We start from the raw sequence: 19370 nt of genomic DNA on the forward strand, positions 1-19370 counted from the left end.
AAAGTGCCATCTACATGTCAGGCGTGGTGCTGGCCGTGGAGATCCAAACCCTAGCTCTTTGTGAGGGACTTTGGTTTTCCAGGGGAGTGGATGGTGATGATAAGATAACACTGTGTGCCAATGGACCAGATATCAAGTCTGATTTTGTAAGAAACATTTCATCCTCAAAATAGTTTGGGAAATGTTGTGTTAAGGTTAAACAAATTTTTTTAATTGCAAGATTTCTCAGAGCCTTTAAGATACTAATATGCTTTGTGACTACCAAGAGGTTATTAAACTTGGGCAACACTGAAAGAAATGCCTGTTATTCGGTCACTCTCAAGTTACCTTTCTTGTGGCATCTTAACTCAAGGTAAAATTTATGACTCCGTTAGAAAAACCCTTAGAAATGACCTAGTATCTTGAATATGGGTCTAATATTTTTAATTTGGTAGTTGAGAGAATAGAAATTTATATTTAACTAAAAGGTCTTTTTATCCCTTCTTGAATCACAAGTTTCACTTGCTGAAAAGGTGTGATTTTATAACAAAGAGAGGTCTGAAAGTAATTATTAAGACAATCATTAGGGAGCCTGAGGTGGGAACAGCAAGGAGAGTTGATGCCACCCTGTTACTAAGCCTGATTCCATATCTGCTCACTCGTCACCTTGCTCCCAGGACCTGAGTGGCACTGAATAAAATGTCCATCTTCCTAAAGTTTCTACCAAATGCACCTTGGGATGAAAAGGGGCAGTGGCTCTCATTTTTCATCTCTGAAACTACTAACTTAAAAAGCCTGATTCAATAGTGAGTCAAACTCAATAATCATAATGATTCAGTTGGACCATTTTTAATGTTGATTTGTTTTTGAAAGATAGAGCATGAGCAGGGGAGGGGCAGAGAGAGAGGGAGACACAGAATCAAGCAGGCTCCAGGCCTTGAGCTGTCAGCACAGAGCCTGACACAGGGCTCAAACCCATGAACTGTGAGATCATGACCTGTGAGATCATGACCTGAGCTAAAGTTGGACACTTAACCAACTGAGCCACCTCAGCATCCCTCAGTTGAACCATTTAAAAAAATAACTTTTAAAGTAGCAGTCTGTTGCTAAATAGATGATTCTCCTTCAAGTTGAAATGTGCTGTGATTTCTTCTCCTATGTGTGGTGTGGTTTGGTTTGGTTTGTTGAGAGCTACACTGAGACCAGAGTAGACCAAATGTGGCTCATTATAGGGCAGAGGGGATTCTTAGATCACTACCATGTTTATAAAAAGTAAAAAATGTATGGGAATATTTAGGAAGACACATTTTTTACCAGTAAAGATAGCCCAAAGAACAGGGCATCATTGGACATTATCATTATCAACAAATATTCACAGAGGGCTGACTGAAACAGAGTTTAAGAGATTAGAGTCCTTAAGGGGCACTAAGGAATCTACTCCTGAAATTATTGTTGCACTATATGCTAACTAATTTGGATGTAAATTTTAAAAAATAAAAAATAAAATAAAAAAAAAGAGAGATTAGAGTCCTGTTAGGGGTGCCTGGCTGATACAGTCAGTAGAGCATGCTACTCTTGATGTTGGGGTCAAGAGTATCCACTGGGTGTAGGGCTTACTTAAAAAAAAAAAAAAAAAAGTCTTATAGTCTTGCCTTCATCAGACATGCTGATTAGATAAGGGGATAGACCCATGCCTAAAACCTTAAATAATAAGACACACTATCGTGGTAAGTGTCAATTTAGATAGTATGAGAATTCACTCATACTAATGTCGCCCCTTCAAAGATGTCCATGTCTTAAACCCTGGAACCTGTGAGGTGGTTATATTGTGCGGCAAAGAGGAGTTAAGGTTGCTAATCAACTGACCTTGAGACGAACAGATAATTTTGGATGATCCTGATGAGCCCAGTATAATCCTTCGTGTCCTTTAAAGTAGAAAATGGAGGCAGAAGAGGTCAGAGTGAGAGAGAGACTTAAAGATGCTGCATGTTTGGAGGAAGAGGCCACAACCCAAAGAATGCAGGTGATCTTAGGAAGTTAGAAAAGGCAAGGAAACAGATTCTCAGTTTGAGCCCTCATAAGGAATGTGGCCCTACAAACACCTTGACTTTTAGCCTAATGAGACCTATTTTGACTTCTGGCCACTAGAACTACATATAAGATAGTAAATTTTTGTTGTTTTAAGCCACTAAGTTTGTGGTAATTTGTTACAGCAGTAATAGGAAACTAATACAAGGATGCTGAAAAGAAATAGGAGTCAGGGACATTTTCATGAAGAAGGTGGTTTTTGAGCTAGGCATTAAAGATAGGAAGAATAGTAGTAAGAGAGTCATACAGTTTATCTTCCAGGTACTAAGTTCTTTATACCCTTTATACCCTTTAGCTCATTTATCCTCACAAAAACCATCAGGATAGCATTCTGCCCCATTGTGTAGATGAGAAAAACAAAGTTTAGAGACTAACTTAATGTAGTCACTACAAGGCAGTACCAGTCACTACCACTAGTAAATAGTTGCCCTTTTAACAACATGATGGTAGTTGACATTTATTGAGTGCTTACTTTGCCCAGGCAGTGCTAAGGATGTCACTGTCATTATCTCATGTAATCCTCTTAGACTCTGTGCATGTAGTAATTCATAATTTTTCTGAGGCATGGATTTGTCTGGCCAGTAACATGGCTGAAATGGAGGAAAAGAGACTAGAACCAGAAAATCCAGTCAAGACACATCAGTCTGACAAGTGCTGATCAGAATGTAAAATATAGGTAAAGACAGGCATGGGAAAGAGAAAGCAGATTCCACAGACAATCTGCTTCTTTGTTGAAACGTAACTTCTTATTGAAAAAAACTTCCCTTCCATCTCTTAATTTCTCCTTCCCTGTGTGGTTAAGGTACTACATTTTAATGAGTTTAGGCATTTTACAATGAAAATTAATGAAAGGTGTCAGTATTGACAGTGCTGTAGACCAAACTTTTCCACTTACCCACAAAAGCGTGGGTAGCAGTCACGTAAACTTCTCTATAATATGCCTCATTTCTCTCCCACAGTGGTAACTCACCAAGATGGTCTTTCATTTCTTGGTGTAGTAGTAACTTTAAGTTCAACAACAGCAAATGTGTATTTATTGGAAATGTACCATTTAAAAGAACAATATACTATTTACTATGGGAGTCTCAAAAGTGACTGAAAATGAGTTTGGAAACATACCTGAACAAGGGTGGTGAAATGGAATCCAAAGGAGGAGATGAATAAGTATTACTGTCAGTAATTTTGTAGATTGAACCCTGGCTTCTTTTCAAGTAGACATATATTTGTAGTTTTCTTTGCCTAAATAAAAGAACTATGTAAAGACTTTAGTAAAGTGTCTGAAACTCTGATCTCGTATATGTACAATTCCATCCATGGTCTATTTGAGTGGAACTACTTTCACAGTCTTTTATTTATTTATTTATTTATTTATTTATTTATTTATTTATTTTTTTAAAAATTTTTTTTTTTTAACGTTTATTTATTTTTGAGACAGAGAGAGACAGAGCATGAACGGGGGAGGGGCAGAGAGAGAGGGAGACACAGAATCGGAAACAGGCTCCAGGCTCTGAGCCATCAGCCCAGAGCCTGACGCGGGGCTCGAACTCACGGACCGCAAGATCGTGACCTGAGCCGAAGTCGGACGCTTAACCGACTGAGCCACCCAGGTGCCCCTTTCACAGTCTTTTAAAGAGTCACCAAAGTAAGCTTCATGAACCATAAATATCTTCTAATGGATGGATCCATTGTTTGTTTTATTCTAATAAATAAAGGGGTAATGATAGTATTGCTGCAAGAGTTCTTTTTCAGAATGTGTTGATCCTTTAGTTAATACTGATTGGCACACAGCATTTTTGTAGGTTTGATTGATTTAAAAAAATAATATAGCGATGTCTGGGGTGGCTCAGTCAGTTAAGTGTCCCAACTTTGGCTCAGGTCATGATTTCGTGGTTCATGAGTTTGAGCCCTGTGTCTGGCTCAGTGCTGACAGCTCAGAGCCTGGACCCTGCTTCGGATTCTGTGTCTCCCTCTTTCTCTGCCCCTCCCCTGCTTGTGCTCTCTCTCTCTCTCTCTCTCTCAAAAATAAATAAATGTTAGAAAATAATAATAACATACTATATACTGTCAAGCTGGAACTTGACAATAATACTTGGGAGTATGGTTCGGAATCTTTTCATAGATAATACTAATTTTAAAGATAATATTCATTTTAATACTCCAGTATGAGGTACAAGACAGATTGCATTATACCACTTCTTACTTATATTGTGAGCATGTATGTGTGTATTCATTCACGTAATTTGAGTCTTCCCAGTAATTTCAAAGAACAATTTAGGACTTTTCACTGCCAACTTGAGTTAGTAGTCTGAGTTCCCTACCCAATGGGGTTTGATTTTTCTATCCAGCTAAGTGATCAAAGCCAAATCCTCAAAGCCTGAATGTCTTACCATGGATTCTAATAAGTTCTAAGTTAGCCATTCTTCATGGTTTTAAACAAAGCAAAAGATGACATTTGCATTTTTGTCATCTTCATTTCAAAGTGTTTGTCCTATTATTAGATTCAGAATCATCCTGGATGGGTTACACATCAGTAGACTCTGCCTAGCCATTCCCCAAAAGCTGTCCCTGCCAGAACAGGAGCCCATTTCTACGTAAGTGGAATATGACCTAAATATGTAAACTTTGAATCCATGTATGTCCATATTACTTAGAATCAGAAGTCATCATGGCAGGAAAATTTGGGTAATCTGGAGTTCTCATACTGAGTCAACGACCCATGATAGCTTCCTACCACTCTCCTGATCTCTGTCCCTTTGATGTGCCATGGGTTCCCGCATTGCCTCCTTTACATCTGCCAACAGCATTTACACACATACAGCCATCAGCACCCTTTGCACCAGTTCTGCCTCATTTTCTGCCTCTTTCTGTTTGTGGGGTATTCTTCCATTTCCTCAATTAGCTTTATTTACCAGGAGACATGGATGAGTAGGAATAGGGAACGCAAGCATGTTTTCTCTTTCTCCCTCCCCACCGTGTGTGTGTGTGTGTGTGTGTGTGTGTGTGTGTGTGTGTGTGACATATACCTACAAAACCAAGAGACTTTTACATAACAATCCCACCATGCTGACTTTCACGTTGAGAGTGTATTGGTGAACTTTAAGTGACCTAAATCCTCATGCTCTGCATGGTGGGCCCCTGGAGTGAGTCCATTACCCACAGCAAATGTGCAGCATTTGGCAACTAAATTTTAGAGCATTCTTATTTTTAATAACTCCTTTTTTTCATATAAATGGTAAGACTTTGGTCTCGTAAGTTATTTGTATGATTTCTAAGTATATAAAAGTTCAGGAATCATTTGCAAGTATATTCTTTCCTAATTATTTAAAAATTAGAAACTCTGGAAAAAATCGGGGATGTGTGCCAAAGAGTATTTGATCTGAAATAAATAAAATCCATATGCTTAAAGCACTATATATACTCAAGATGAAATTTCCATATTTGCTATGAATTTGTTTTCATTTTTCTTAAGGGAACTTTATCTGAATGTTTTGTTATTGTTGGCAAGATCCAGATCCTGAATCTCCCTCAGTGCTTTGTTTTGTTCAGTCTTGGATTTTGGACGAAAATAATAGCCGTTTATTAATTTGCCAAAAACTCAGCATCACCACTAATGTTATTTCTTGACGATTACACAATTGTCTTGGCTGTCATAAAAATTACTTTGCTTCAAAGTAAGTATATAAAAATTTGTATAGACACACAAATACACAATAGACACACACTACATATATGTATATTCAAGCAAAAAGATAACTTATGTGGGCACCTGGGTGGCTCAGTAGGTTAAGCATCTGACTCTTGATTTCAGCTCAGGTTATGATCTCACGGTTTGTGAGTTCGAACCCTGTGTCAGGCTCTGTGCTGATAGCTCAGGGCCTGCTTGGGATTCTCTCTCTCTCCTTCTCTCTCTGCCCCTCCCCTGCTCTCTCTCTCAAAATAAATAAACATTAAAAAAAAATTTTAATAAATAAAAGATGGCTATGATAAAATGTGAAATTGAATTATTAGCACACTTTTGAGAAAAAATAAAAAGAGAAGAACATGTGTTTTAATTTGTTTTCCATTGTCAAGAGCTGGGGAATGGGGAATATTGTGAGTAATGGATAATTTACCCTTACCCTCAAACTCTGAAATATATGGGTCTTAGGAGTAGCATGTTATAGTCACTGTGTATGTATATTTCCATAGGAATATAACACTGAGTAAATTTGGGAGGGAATGTTTAAAATGTCTTCCAAAAGATTATCAACCAGTTCAGTAGAGGTACTGTGGGGAGGCATTTGTATCTTCTTAGAGCACAAAGTATAAAATGACTGTAGACTTTACTGTTTTAACCAAGAACGAAGGAGAGCTATGAACCATTCACTTCCTGAGTGGACATGTTCCAGCTGTGCAGATTGGTCATAGCACATCTGCCAATCAGAACAGGCCCTGTAGGGAAGCCCTCGGGTGCTGAGTCTTGTTTACTTGCATTGTGACTCTGTTTCTCCCCTCCGGTGTTGTACCAGTAGGGAGTCTTGTGGGGGGAATTTGCTATTACATTCCTAAATAAACTCTATGAAACTAGGATCACAGCCACATCAAATGGTATTACGGGCAGACTTTTAGCTCATCTTTAGCCACAGGTAAGAGTTGTTGCTTTTTTATATGAGGAAAGCTGATCTGCATCCAGTTTATAGCTTTGCTTTGAGATATTTTACTTTTGTTAGCAGAACTAGCAGCCTATTACTGAAGAGGAACGATTGAAAACAATAATGATTAAATTGTGTGCTTTGTTGCTAGGACTTTAAATCTTTAGCGCTCAACAAATGAAAAACCATGGTATTTTTATTTGAGGGGGTGTAAAACTAAGGTAAATTAAAACGAAAGTTTTAAAAGCGTCAGTAACACTAGGTCACTGTGTAGAGAAACTGGAACCAGAAGCATATTAACGTGCATTTTGGAGAGCATTATATCTAAACAAACATGTTTTATTGTGAATCTTCCTACTTGTTAGTCTTTCAGAAAACATACTTCTTGTGTACTAACGCCTTGGTTTGAAAAAAATTTCGTTTTCATTATGAACCTATTCAGAAAGAATTGATACATATATTTAACTATGTGAATCCTATACGTTTTCTTCCATAATTCTCTCTAGAAGTTTTATAGTAAGTTTTTATTATAAATCTTTATGCTGCTCCACGAGCATAGGGGGAAATAAAAGAGTTCCTGTCTAATCTTTGTTTTGCCATTAAATTCTATGTTGTTAGTATTAATTCAGAAGATACTTTGGAAAACTATATTTTGATAACATTGCATGAGATTTTTAAAAAGTCATTGCATAGGGTTTTATTGTGGCTTATACATTGCTTTCTGTTGTTAGTTTTTCCTTAACACTGAGACCTTTTCCCTTTATTTTTAAGCATGTACTGAAAAAAAATTGTTACTTGGAGTAAAAAAAAAAAAAAGACAACCTGTGGATTTTGTAGTTCTCTCTCTTGTATATAATAGTCTTCAGTGGATTAACAACATTTTACAGAGTCCCAAGAGACACTTTTGAAAACTTCAAGCAGCCATGCTCTTGTCAATTACCTTATAGCAAAGTGTCTCACCCTCAGCACTATTGACATTTTGGGTGAGATAATTCTTTGCTGTAGGGTGCATTGTAGGATGTTTAACCGCATCCTTGGTTTCTCTATCCACTAGATACCAGTAGCTCCCTCTTACTCAGTTGTGACAACCAAAAATGTCTCCAGGCATTGTCAAGTGTCCCCTGGGGGAGGAGGAGTGAAATTGCCCCTAGTTGAGAATCACTGCCCTCTATAGCACATTAGACCTAATTATCAGTGAGACCTTGAAATCCAACTTCTGAACAGTTTTGGGCAATAGAGAGTTAAGAATGAGGCTGTATGGGTCTCAGTATGTTTGCAGATGTTGCTGTAGCTGACTGCTCATTTTTTTTCCCCTCCCCATCCTGTTGGAAGCTTTTGCCAACCATGATTCATGGAATGATTTTTTTGAGCTGAGTAATCTGTGGCTTTTCAGTTTCCTTACTTTCTTTCCTTAGCTAAATTTGTTTGGATTTTAGCAAAGTGTTTAAAACAGCAAAGATCTTTGTTTTGGGGTTTTTTTCTTTCATAGCAAAGATCTTTGGAAATGAAATAATACATGTAATGATATACTTTCCAAGTAGATGATTTTAACCAACCATAAAAATTTTACATGCCTATCTTTGTATCCTTTGTACCTCTTCTGTAAGATCCTCTCAACTCTGATGAAGAGCCTTATACAGGGGAAGACACAGCAACCTTTGAACAGTGCTTTGTGAAATCTAATGGTGTAGCAGCTGATATTTAAGAACTTTTTTTCCAGGGCTTCTGAAGAGCATTTTGACATGTAACTGTCTTCTTTCTTTACAGATTGCAACGAACGAAATAAACCAGAGCATCGTTCTTCAAGGTATGAGTTTATACTATTTAATAATTCTGTATAACACTTCTCATTTGGAAAATATTTGGAGGTAGTACAAGTATTCCTTATAGAGTTCTTGTATATTTCAATCTGTGGCATTCAGAGAAGCTTCTACAAGGGAAACATTTCTTTTTATTCCCTGAACATATTCTTTATATTTCATGAACAAAAATTCTTTATGAAATTATTGATTATACCTGAAAGACATACTTAATTTTGAGTATTCCTATCAGTGACAGGTAAATCTTTATAAAAAAAAATTATTTTATCTCTATTTCCTTCCTTTGGTGGTTTTCTTTGACCGATATTTTTATAAGTGTGCATTTCTTTTTTCCTAATTATAAAACTAACATGGGCTCACTGTAGAAATATTTAAAAAATTTTTTTAAATACAAAGTATTAAAAAACAAAGCAAAACAGCTTGTGTTCCATTAGCTACAGATGGCTGGTTACTGCTAAAAAACTTGTGCAGTTCTTCTAGTTTTTGTCAGTATATATGTATTCCAGTTGAATTCTTTAAGTTCCTGTTACATAGTTTCAAAGGGCGGGAAGGCTGTTTCACCTAAGCCCCTCACTCACACTGAGAGTGTATTTCAAACAAGACCTTCACCAGCACTGAAGAGTATTCTTAAAAATCCTTGTCAAACTTATAGGTAGAAAATTCTGTACCTTCTACTCCTACACCAGAATGACAGGCCTGTGTTCAATTTTTTTTTCCCCTTTAGCCTAGTTCTGTGAAGGTTTATAATTTCTTTAATGTCATTTTTACCTTATTCCACAGTACATCACTTTTTCTTTGCATTTTGTGTTGTGGGAACTGATAATATGGTAATAATGCGTTTACTGGGTTGACTGTTCTGATAAACCAAATACTGATGCTTTTTCAAGGTATCAAACCCAGAATGCACTGACCTCAAATGAATAAAAATACAAAATGTATGAAAACTCCATTAGTTGCTCTTCCATCTTGCAGAGATGGTCAGTCAGAACAGGTTAGTGAGACCTAATCTGGGAGGAAAATACAACAGAGTATTTGGAATATAAGGCTGATTTTTTTTTCCAGGTAGAATTCACATATGTAAAAGTTCACTCTTCTTGGTGTATGATTCTAGGAGTGTTGACAAATACATACAGTTATATAACCACCACCACAATTGTAGAAAAGTCTGTAAGACTGATTTTTTTAATACTTAAAAAATAATAGAAAAAGGCAATGTAAGAGAGAAGACTTTGACAGCATGTTTAACTGTGAATGGCATGAAGTTGGAATGGTAAAAAAAAAAAAAAAAAAAAAAAAAAAAAAAAAAAACACTTCATCTGATAAAATCAGGATCCGTAAGACTCTTGGCATACTGAACATTTGACTAAATCAAACCATGTAAGTTTTAATTGGAACAAATATAAATCCTTACACTTAGGTGTGAAAGACAAATGGAACATAAGGAGATAACGGGGTTATAACTATGTTTGGAAAAAAGTCTTGAAGATTTAGTTCTTCATAAATTTGTCATAAGTCCATAATTTTATGTCATTGCCTACACCTCACTCAAAAATGTCAGCATTGATTTAATTGCACTGAAAGAGTTATAATGTCCAATATAAGAAAAGTCATAGCTCTAGACCGTAGTTTATGATACTATATCCAATTTTGGATCCACAAGGCCTTGAAAAAGTGAAGTATGCAGTGACTGTCTATATCGATATCACTTGAGGAACTTAAAATCAAAAACAGAGTCCCATACTCTACTCCAGACATTCCTATTCAGTAAATATGGAATGAGTGGATCCTGGGGATCTGTCTAGTAAAGAAATCTGTCAGTGATTCTGATGTATAGGCAGGTTGGGAACCACCAGCATTGAAGAAAGCAGCTGAGTTGGGACAGGGAATATGAAAGAGTAGGGTAGAAATCAAAGTTAAGTCACAAGAAGACTTGTGTAAGGAGTTTGGTGAATTTAGCCTAGGTGTGCAAGTTAGGGGAGGTATATGGGACAGAAGTAACTGACTTTGAGCACCTCTGAGCAACTGGCTGGTATGTAGAAGACACTAGCAGACTTGTTCCTCCTAAATGCCTGTCCCCACTACCAGGAACCAGGTATCCTTGGAGGAATGGCTGATACCAGGTCTGGGGAGGGGAAAGTACAGGTGAGCCTGGACTCATGGTGTGATGGGAAGAGGAAATGTTCAGCTAATGGGTCATGTTAAAAGGCCTTACAGGGTGCCTAGGGGTGGTTCAGTTTGTTAAGTAACCGATTCTTGATTTCAGCTCAGGTCATGATCTCGAGATTTGTTAGTTTGAGCCCCATGTCAGGCTCTGTGCTGACAGCGTGGAGCCTACTTGGGATTCTCTCTTTTCTTCTCTCTCTGCTCCTCCCCCATTCGTGTACTCTCCCTCCCTCCTGTCTCTCTCTCTCTCTCTCTCTCTCTCTCAAAATAAATAAATAAAGTTAAAAAGATGAGGAAAATGTATTTTTAAAAAAGCATAGGAGGCGGTTTCAGGAGCCTCCCACTGGCCAAATCTGGGACAATTGGGGTATCAAAAAAATTTTAAATGATAATGGATTCTAACACATTGGATTTTTAAAAAACCATGCAGGAAAGATCATAGAATCAGAAAATCATCATTTTATAATTCTTAGTGTAATAGTTGATTCAGGCAAGGATTATCAGTAGCTCCTAAAAGTTGGGTAAAAAATAGTTGGAGGGACATACATTTACACTGCCTTAAAATTATTTTAAGCTTCCAGTTACAAAGGGGAAATGTACCTTTTCAATGAATAGATCTAGGGATCTCATTCTTAATCAGGCAGTCAACTTATATCATTACTAGTGAGACATCCTGAGAGTATGTGCCTCCACATGGTGCATTAGCAAAACACATAGATATCACTTACAGGCTAGTAATCCTGGTAAAACCAGATCATGTAATGAAAAATACTAAAAGGCTAAAAAAAAAATCTAGATTAAAAGAGACTGAATTTTTCTTTAAATTGGAATTTTAAAATCCAGATTTTTATAAACACTTTGGGAATAATTAGAAAAATTTAAATATGAATTTTACTTTAGATAATATTTTATTAATAAAACTTAGGTATATAATAGGAATGCTGTTTTGTGGGAGAATGTCCTTATTAATAGATGTACAAGAAAGTAATAGAGGTGGTGTAGTCTTATGTTTACAAAATAAATTTAAAGTGATTTATGAGAAGAAAGAAATGAACAAGAGGTAAAACAGAGTAAATATGGGAAAATAGTAATTGGTGAAAAGATGAAAGATATGTGGGGTTAATCGTGCTGTTCCTTCAACTTTTTCAGTAGACTTGAAATTTGCAAATTAAAAAGTAGCAGTGGGGGGAACTGTTCTGTGTTCCATAGAGTCCCAGAGGGCAGAATGTGCCTCCATGGGTAAAAGTTGAGGGGGGTTATTTCTGCACAATGTGAGAAGGATTTCCTAACAGCTGGTCAAAGATGGAATGGGTCACTCTGTAAGGGAGCATTGTGAAAAGCTAGACGAACTAGTGCTGGGCATAAGAGAAAAGGTTCACACATTGCAGAATTATTATTCTAGGTGGTTCCAGTCTTGCTCATTCAATAGCCAATAGGTATTTGTTGAGAGGCCCTAATCTGGGCTCAGGGTACCATAGAAAATAAGAAAAAGTCTGAGCACGGAGCACCCATTGTTTTGGATTTACACTCCCAATCTCAGGGATCTAGTCTTCCTAATTTCTGCTTCAGAAAATGCTTGTGGTACTCTTCAGGATATTTGGAAAAGACTCAGATTCTCAAGGACTATGCTACTAGTCCTGGTAAGCTTAAGTGTTTAGAACAGTGCCTGGTCCATGATAAGCACTTAATAAGTAAATGTTTGTTGAATAAATGACAGTTGTAGTTCAAAGAGAGAAGGGAAAATGCCACTGTTTTTCCCTTGCAAATTGGGAAGAATCTGACTCTGGAAAGCTCACCCATAACTGTTATTGACTATGTTTGTTACAAGTACAACAAGAAGTAATAAGAAAGGAGAGGTGTTTTTCCAGGAAAGGCCATTGTTTTCTGTCCAGAGGTCTGCTGAGACTGGCAGTGACCTGTTCTTTTCCTGCCATTGTCAGACGAGTAGGACTACCCCACCAGGACTGCAGTGTCGGGCAGAATACCTGCTGCATCAATAGAGCAGAAAGAGGGGCTCCTGAGTGGCTCAGTCGCTTGAGCGTCCGACTTCGGCTCAGGTCATGATCTCACGGTCCGCGAGTTCGAACCCTGCATCGGGGTCTGTGCTGACAGTTCTGAGCCTGGAGCCTGCTTTGGATTCTTGTCTCCCTCTCTCTCTGACCCTCCCCCATTCATGCTCTGTCTCTCTCTCTCTCAAATATAAATAAACATTAAAAAAAATAATTAAAAAAAATAGAGCAGAAAGTAGAGAATATAAACAAAAGTCACTTAATTTTGGTATGTTTGTTGGTTCTCCTCAGGCCACTCATTCAGTAGCAAGAATAATGGGCTGAATGCCAGCAAGGATGAGATGTGTTTCTTTTGTTTGTATTTTTATAAGGCCAAACACTCCTATAGCTTTCCCAGTGAGAAGTGAATAAATCTGGACGTCTGCCTTTCATTTCAGTGCTGAAGGAAGGAAAGCATAACTCTTATCAAGTTAAAAGAAGAGGTCAAAACTAAGACCTCAAGCTAAAAATACTGCTTAAGCATCTCTAAGTGGCTTGCTGGATGCTTTTTGATGAGTTTTTGATGTTGGTGTTTAAAAATTTTGCTTATTACTGATTGAGCTTTGTTGAAGTCAGAAATATTTGGCTTCTTCTTACCTTTTCCTTATTAGTTTAAATACACCATTTACCAAATTGATATCCCATGGAATATTCTTATGTAGGATATTAAGCAGTTTACGAGAAATAAATACTCATGCACAAAAAAGTCCGTGAAAAGGTGAGTTAAAACAAAAGTAGACAGGGGCTCCTGGGTGGCTCAGTTGGTTAAGTGTCTGACTTTGGCTCAGGTCATGATCTTGCAGTTTGTGGGTTTGAGCCCTGGGTCAGGTTCTGTATGGACAGCTTGGAGCCTGGAGCCTGCTTCGGATTCTGTGTCTCGCTCTCTCTCTGCCCCTCTCCTGCTCATGCTCTGTCTCTCCCTGTCAAAAAAAATAAATAATAAAACATTTTTAAAAAATTTTTAAAAAGCAAACAAAAGAAAACAAAACAAAATTAGACTTTTTTTTTTTTTTTTGCTGTGATTCCAGTAAGAGTCTTTGAAACGCTAAAGTACATTATAGAACTCCCAAGTGAAAGATTTACTATGCAGGATTTTAAAATTTTGTTTGAATTTGTAACTTCCTTTCCCAGACACAACTATTAATAACATATAGGAAAATGTGCTATGAAATGACAGTTTGGGAAACTAATTGAGAGAAGTAGGAGCTAAAGATAATAAGGAAAGTTAAGCCCTGTGGCAAGCAGTGTCAGGAATGGAAAGTTACGAGCTCTTTTTACTACCATACCAGCTCTGAATAATAGATCCCAATGACTTATGGGGGCTGAAATCAGCTACTTTGTCTTAAATGTTTTACCTACTACAAGGAAATAATTTACAGCAGCAAAACAAAACAAAACAAAAAACCCACAAGAAGGCATTGAAATGAGAACCCTAAATCTACTACTCAAGCATTATCATTTGAATCTGTCTTCCAAACACCTTCTTAAAACCACCTTTAAGAAGTTACAATCCCCTTTGACATCTATTTGTAAAATTCAGTGAAATTTCAGAAAAATCACACAAAAAATGTTTGAACTCAACAAAATGAAATTTAAAGGAATAGGAAGAATTACCAAGGCATTTTTGAAGTTCAGAAGAGGGAGGTGGACTCCTGCAAGTAATTAAGACAGTGTTTTGTCAACAAACAGAAGGACAGGTCAAGGGAACAAAATAGAGTCCACGACAGACATAGATGGATACACATAGTTCTGTGTCTTATGCTGTAATAAGGGCGGCATTCAGATTAAAGGGTGAAATGGACATGTCAGCAAATGATGCAGGAAAAATTGATTATCCATATTTTTAAAAATTCAGATGGAATTTGCTTTATATAAGGTAGAATCTAAATACATAAAAGTCCAAAAATGAAACTAAAATATTTTGAAGAAATAAATGAGACTGTCTTTATGACTTTGGGGTAAGGAATGTGTTCTTAAACAAGGCTTAACAAGTACAGACCACAAAGAAGAGGATTAGTAAATTTATGTGAAAATTTAAACCTTAAGTACATAGGGGTGCCTGGGTGGCTCAGACAGTTAAGCATCTGGCTCTTGATTTTTGCACAAGTCATGATCTAATGGTTTGTGAGATCAAGCCTCGTGTCAGGTGTGGAGCCTGCTTGGGATTCTTTCTCCCTCTCTCTTTCCCCCTCTCCCCACTTGCACACACGTACCACTCTCTTTCTCTCCCTCAAGATAAATAAATACACATTAAAAAAAAAAACCTTATGTGTATGAAGACCTCAAAAGCATGTGAAAAGCATGGGTATGCAATGCACACAGGCAGCAAAGGTCAGTGTCTATAAATAAATGTGTCCATAAATAAGAAACTACACATCAGAATGAAAAAAGACAGGGAACTATGGCTAGGGAACTCACAAAAGATGAAAGCTAAGTAGCCAACTAATATTTGAAAACCTTATTTATCTTGCTACTATTAAGATATACCAGTGACATGATAATGTGATACTATTTCACTTCTTTCAAGTAGGCACAGAAATCTCAAAAGTTGATGATAACAAGAATGTATGAAAAAATTTGGTGTATCCTATTTAGAGAGCAACTGAGCAATATCTGATGAAGCTGAAAATGCCCATAGCCTACAACCCAGCAGGTATTATATGCCCTCAGGAAATTGTTTCACATGTGCCAGAGAGGAACCACATACAAGAATGTTGGGAGTAGCACTGTTTGGATTAAGGGAATTTACTACATATGGCAACGTAGGTCAATCTCAGAAACATAATTTGGGCTGATAAAAGGCAAGTTGTAGAAAGATAGGTAAAGAATGATACTATTTATATGAAGTGGAGGTCCGCAAATGGGCCAAATCTGGCCTGCCACCTGTTTTTATAGGAACTCAGCCATGCTCATTTGTTTGCATATTCTCTATGGCTGATTTTGCTTTTAAACAGCAGAGTTGACTACTTACAATGAAAACCATATGGCCTTCAAACCCAGTGTGGTCTCTGCGCTGGCAGCAGAGAGCCCAGTGCAGGGCTCGATCTTACAAACCATGAAATCATGAGCTGAAGTTGGGATGCTCAGCTGACTGAGCCACCCAGGCGCCCCTTGCTTTGCAGATTTCTATTTCATTTTCTCACTTAAGAGTTATACAAGTAGGGGCACCTGGGTGCCTCAGTTGGTTAAGCATCTGACTTTGGCTCAGGTCATGATCTCACGGTTTGTGGGTTTGAGTTCTGTGTCGGGCTCTGTGCTGACAGCTTGGAGCCTGGAGCCTGCTTCCGATTCCGTGTCTCCCTCTCTCTCTGTTCCTCCCCTACTCGTGCTCTCTCACTCTCTTTCTTTCTCTCTCTCTCTCTCTCTCTCTCTCTCTCTCTCTCTCTCTCAAAAATAAACATTAAAAAAAAAGTTTTACAAGTAATACATGAAAACATTTTTTAGTAGTACAGAAACATGGTGTCTGCCTTTATTCCATAGGCAACTATTTTTAACAGTATAGTGGTTCGGTGTCTATCCTAGTCTACTTTCTATGCATATATATAGTGTATATTCAAGTTATATTTACAATAGCAGGGATGAGTGTGTGTAGTATATATGTATATATGTGTGTATATATATGTTTGTATATATTTATGCAAACTTGCCCTTTTCATTTAGATTTTAGAAAGTTTGACCATGTCACTTTCTCCTTCATTATTTTTTTAAACTGCTACATAGAATTTTCTCATGTAATTATATTATTATTTACTTAACTAGCCCTTTATTAATAGCATTTGGGTTGTTTATCAATAGCAGCAGAAATGCTGCTGCAGTAAACATCTTTATGTTTGTATCGTGTGCATACATATGTGAGAAAGCCTCTGTTGTTTCTTTTAAGTTAGATTTTTTTTCCCAAGGTTCTATTGAACTCTTACTCTCATTCATAATTATCTTAAGTTTTGAAATGTTATATACCTTACATTTGTACTCTCTTCCCTACTCTCGGGTCGCTTCCTGATAGTTTTGTGTCACTGCAGGTTCAGTAGGGTCCATTTCAACCCCCCTCCACATAGTATATCCTGAAACGTCACCCTGCACAGGGAGACATTCAAACTCAACATGCAGTATATTTGTAGCACATTGGTCAGTACACTCAGATTTAATAATTGATGATGTTAAAATTCAGCAACCACTTTGTTATTAAGAATTTGAAAGAGTCTTGGTTTTCTGCATTGGTATCCTGTTGTTGGTCTTACAGAGATGTTAAGGATTTTATTTGACACTTTAGCATCATCCCATTATGACTTAAATAGATTAGCTAAAAGCAAAAGATTTAACTTGTTTTTGATCTTCTCTTTTCTAAATACGTTTGTTAAAATGTCGTGCTCTGCTGGGCTTAGTTTAACTGCTGTAATTCTGTAGCATCTCCCTGCCCATATGTTTTGATTCCTGTACGTTTATAAACTATAGCCTGTGTGTAATTACTTTCTCGCATTATGTTTTCTAAGCTATAAGAGAAACATTACTTTTGCTGTAGCATCTGTAATGCTATAAAAGAGGTAAAAAATTAAAGTGTATGCAGGTTTTGGGGGGAAAAATCCTTTTGCGCTGGGAGATGTGAAAGGATTATTAACATTTCATGTCATTCTACAGAGAATGTATATTTATTATGTTGTTTTATTGTGGTTTTAAGAAATGTGACGTTAGCATCCCCCCCAACCCCCGCCGTGTGATGAGAATGAAAATGGAGCATTTATATGGTTTATCGGTTGGGTAATTGAAAAGTTTTATCAGCTGGCCTACCACTGCCATAGTACTTGGTGTGGGGGCTTCTCTGGGGTTTTTTCAAATTAAACTATCAGCAGGCAGTTAACTTTGGAAAAGCTGCTGGTCATGTATTTATTACTTTTTCTCAGAATGGGCATGCATGGCCACCCATTTCTTAGCAGTCCAAGGAACATATGAAATGCCTGGCCGGCCCTTAAATTTTTTCATCCTAATTCTTTCCTCTCTTTCCCTTGAGTCAGTTATATTTTATATTAGTTCTTTATTTTTCTGCAGTATAATTTAGAAGCAGTTATTTATATAGTTCTACAGAATCTACAATAAATATCTTGTAGTGGAGTGAACTTTGTATACATCTTTGTGGATCTCAGTCTGTTCCTAGGTTATGGTTTTACCCCAGCTAATAAATATCTGCATACAGCTGGACTTCTGTGTTTTCTTTAAATGTTGTCTCTTAGTGGCACAACATATATCACATTCTTCAAGAGCACTGATTAGGACTATAAGCCACACAATTATTCTAATTCCTGGAAGAATCTTGGCGTGCACAAAATTGCTAAACAACTACTTAGTAGCCCACTTACCTCCTGTCTCAATAGTAAACTGCCGTTGATCAAAATTCATTCTTATTCTTATACATAAAACCCTTCTCAAAACCAGAAATCATGCCTGGTCCCAAAAATACAATTTCAAGGTTGGGGGCTTAGGCCCTTTTGGTTGTTTGCTCCTCCAGATAATAAATCAAATTTTTGTCACTTCTGATCTTGTTCCAGTTGTAGAGGAGCTCTGCAGAGATGCAGAGTGAGCTTGCCCACGCTTATGCCACACTTCTAAGTGCAGCAAAATAAGGCAGGCATGCCCAAGGACTCGTGTGTGTCCCTCTCCTTTTGGAAAGGAGGTTTGAGAAGCAGTACCCTTTGGAAATTAAGGAGATAAAAGAATAAAAGGAGAGTGTTGGTTGTCTAATTGTCTGAATGCTTCAGAGTAACATTGTGTCTAAAATACAAACATCCCCTCAATTGTAAACTGGTTTCCTGCAGATAATACTGTCTCTGGTACACTGCCTTGTTCCAGGCAGTCAGTCCAGGGATGCTACCTCGGGATGACAAGCAGGACTTAAAGTTTATCCCCATCTATTGCCCAGTAGTTTCTCTTTGGTTACAGATTCTTTTTTTTTTTTTCCTCCAGGTTTATTTATTTTGACAGAAAAGAGCGTGCACTCATGAGAGCATAGGTGAGGGCCACAGAGAGAATCCCAGGCACGCCCTGTGCTGCTGTTGTCAGCACACAGCCCAACATGGGGCTCAGTCCCACAAACTGTGAGATCACTACCTGAGCTGAAACCAAGTGTTGGACACTTAACCATCTGAGCCACCCAGGTGCCCCTGGTTACAGACTCTTAATTTCCAAGTAGAAAAAATCTTTATCAGCTGAACTCCATTCTTCAGAATTTTTCCATATGGTTAATTCCTATCTTTAACTCCATTGCTTTTTTTTTTTTTTAATGAAGTTACAAATATTTGTTCTGATTTTAAAGTGGAATATGTTCTTGGGCACCTGGGTGGCTTGGTCAGTTAAGCATCTGACTTCAGCTCAGGTTATTATCTCACAGTTCATGAGTTTGAGCCCTGCTTTTGACTCTGCTGTCAGCATAGATCCTGCTTCGGATTCTCTATTTCCCTCTCTCTCTGCCCCTCCACCACTTGTGTGCTCTCTCTCTCTTTCTCAAAAATAAATATTAAAAAAAAATTTAATAAAATTAAAAAACAAAGCAGAATATGTTCATGATAGAAAACTTGGGGAAAGGGGCCCCTGGGTGGCTCAGTCGGTTAAGCGTCCAACTTCGGCTCAGGTCATGATCTCACGGTTTGTGA

The 19370-nt window shown here is 37.5% G+C and overlaps 1 protein-coding gene across 2 annotated transcripts in view; it reads left to right on the forward strand.

Annotated features, from left to right (window-relative positions):
* SH3D19 (SH3 domain containing 19) overlaps positions 1–19370 on the forward strand; it is a 189479-nt gene that overhangs the window by 84630 nt on the left and 85479 nt on the right. Inside the window, exons 1-2 of one of the 2 annotated variants that reach the window (XM_058721174.1) lie at positions 6526–6692; positions 8466–8505. Coding sequence is in view for 1 of the 2 variants with exons in the window: in XM_058721173.1 (XP_058577156.1) it covers positions 8466–8505 (40 nt within the window). In the remaining variant the exon portion in view is untranslated. Of the gene's footprint in view, positions 1–6525; positions 6693–8465; positions 8506–19370 lie in introns of those variants that run through there. The other variant, XM_058721173.1, reaches the window with a different exon arrangement.

The sequence above is a fragment of the Neofelis nebulosa genome, chromosome 3, assembly GCF_028018385.1.
Source record: "Neofelis nebulosa isolate mNeoNeb1 chromosome 3, mNeoNeb1.pri, whole genome shotgun sequence".
In the NCBI taxonomy this organism is placed as follows: domain Eukaryota; kingdom Metazoa; phylum Chordata; class Mammalia; order Carnivora; family Felidae; genus Neofelis; species Neofelis nebulosa.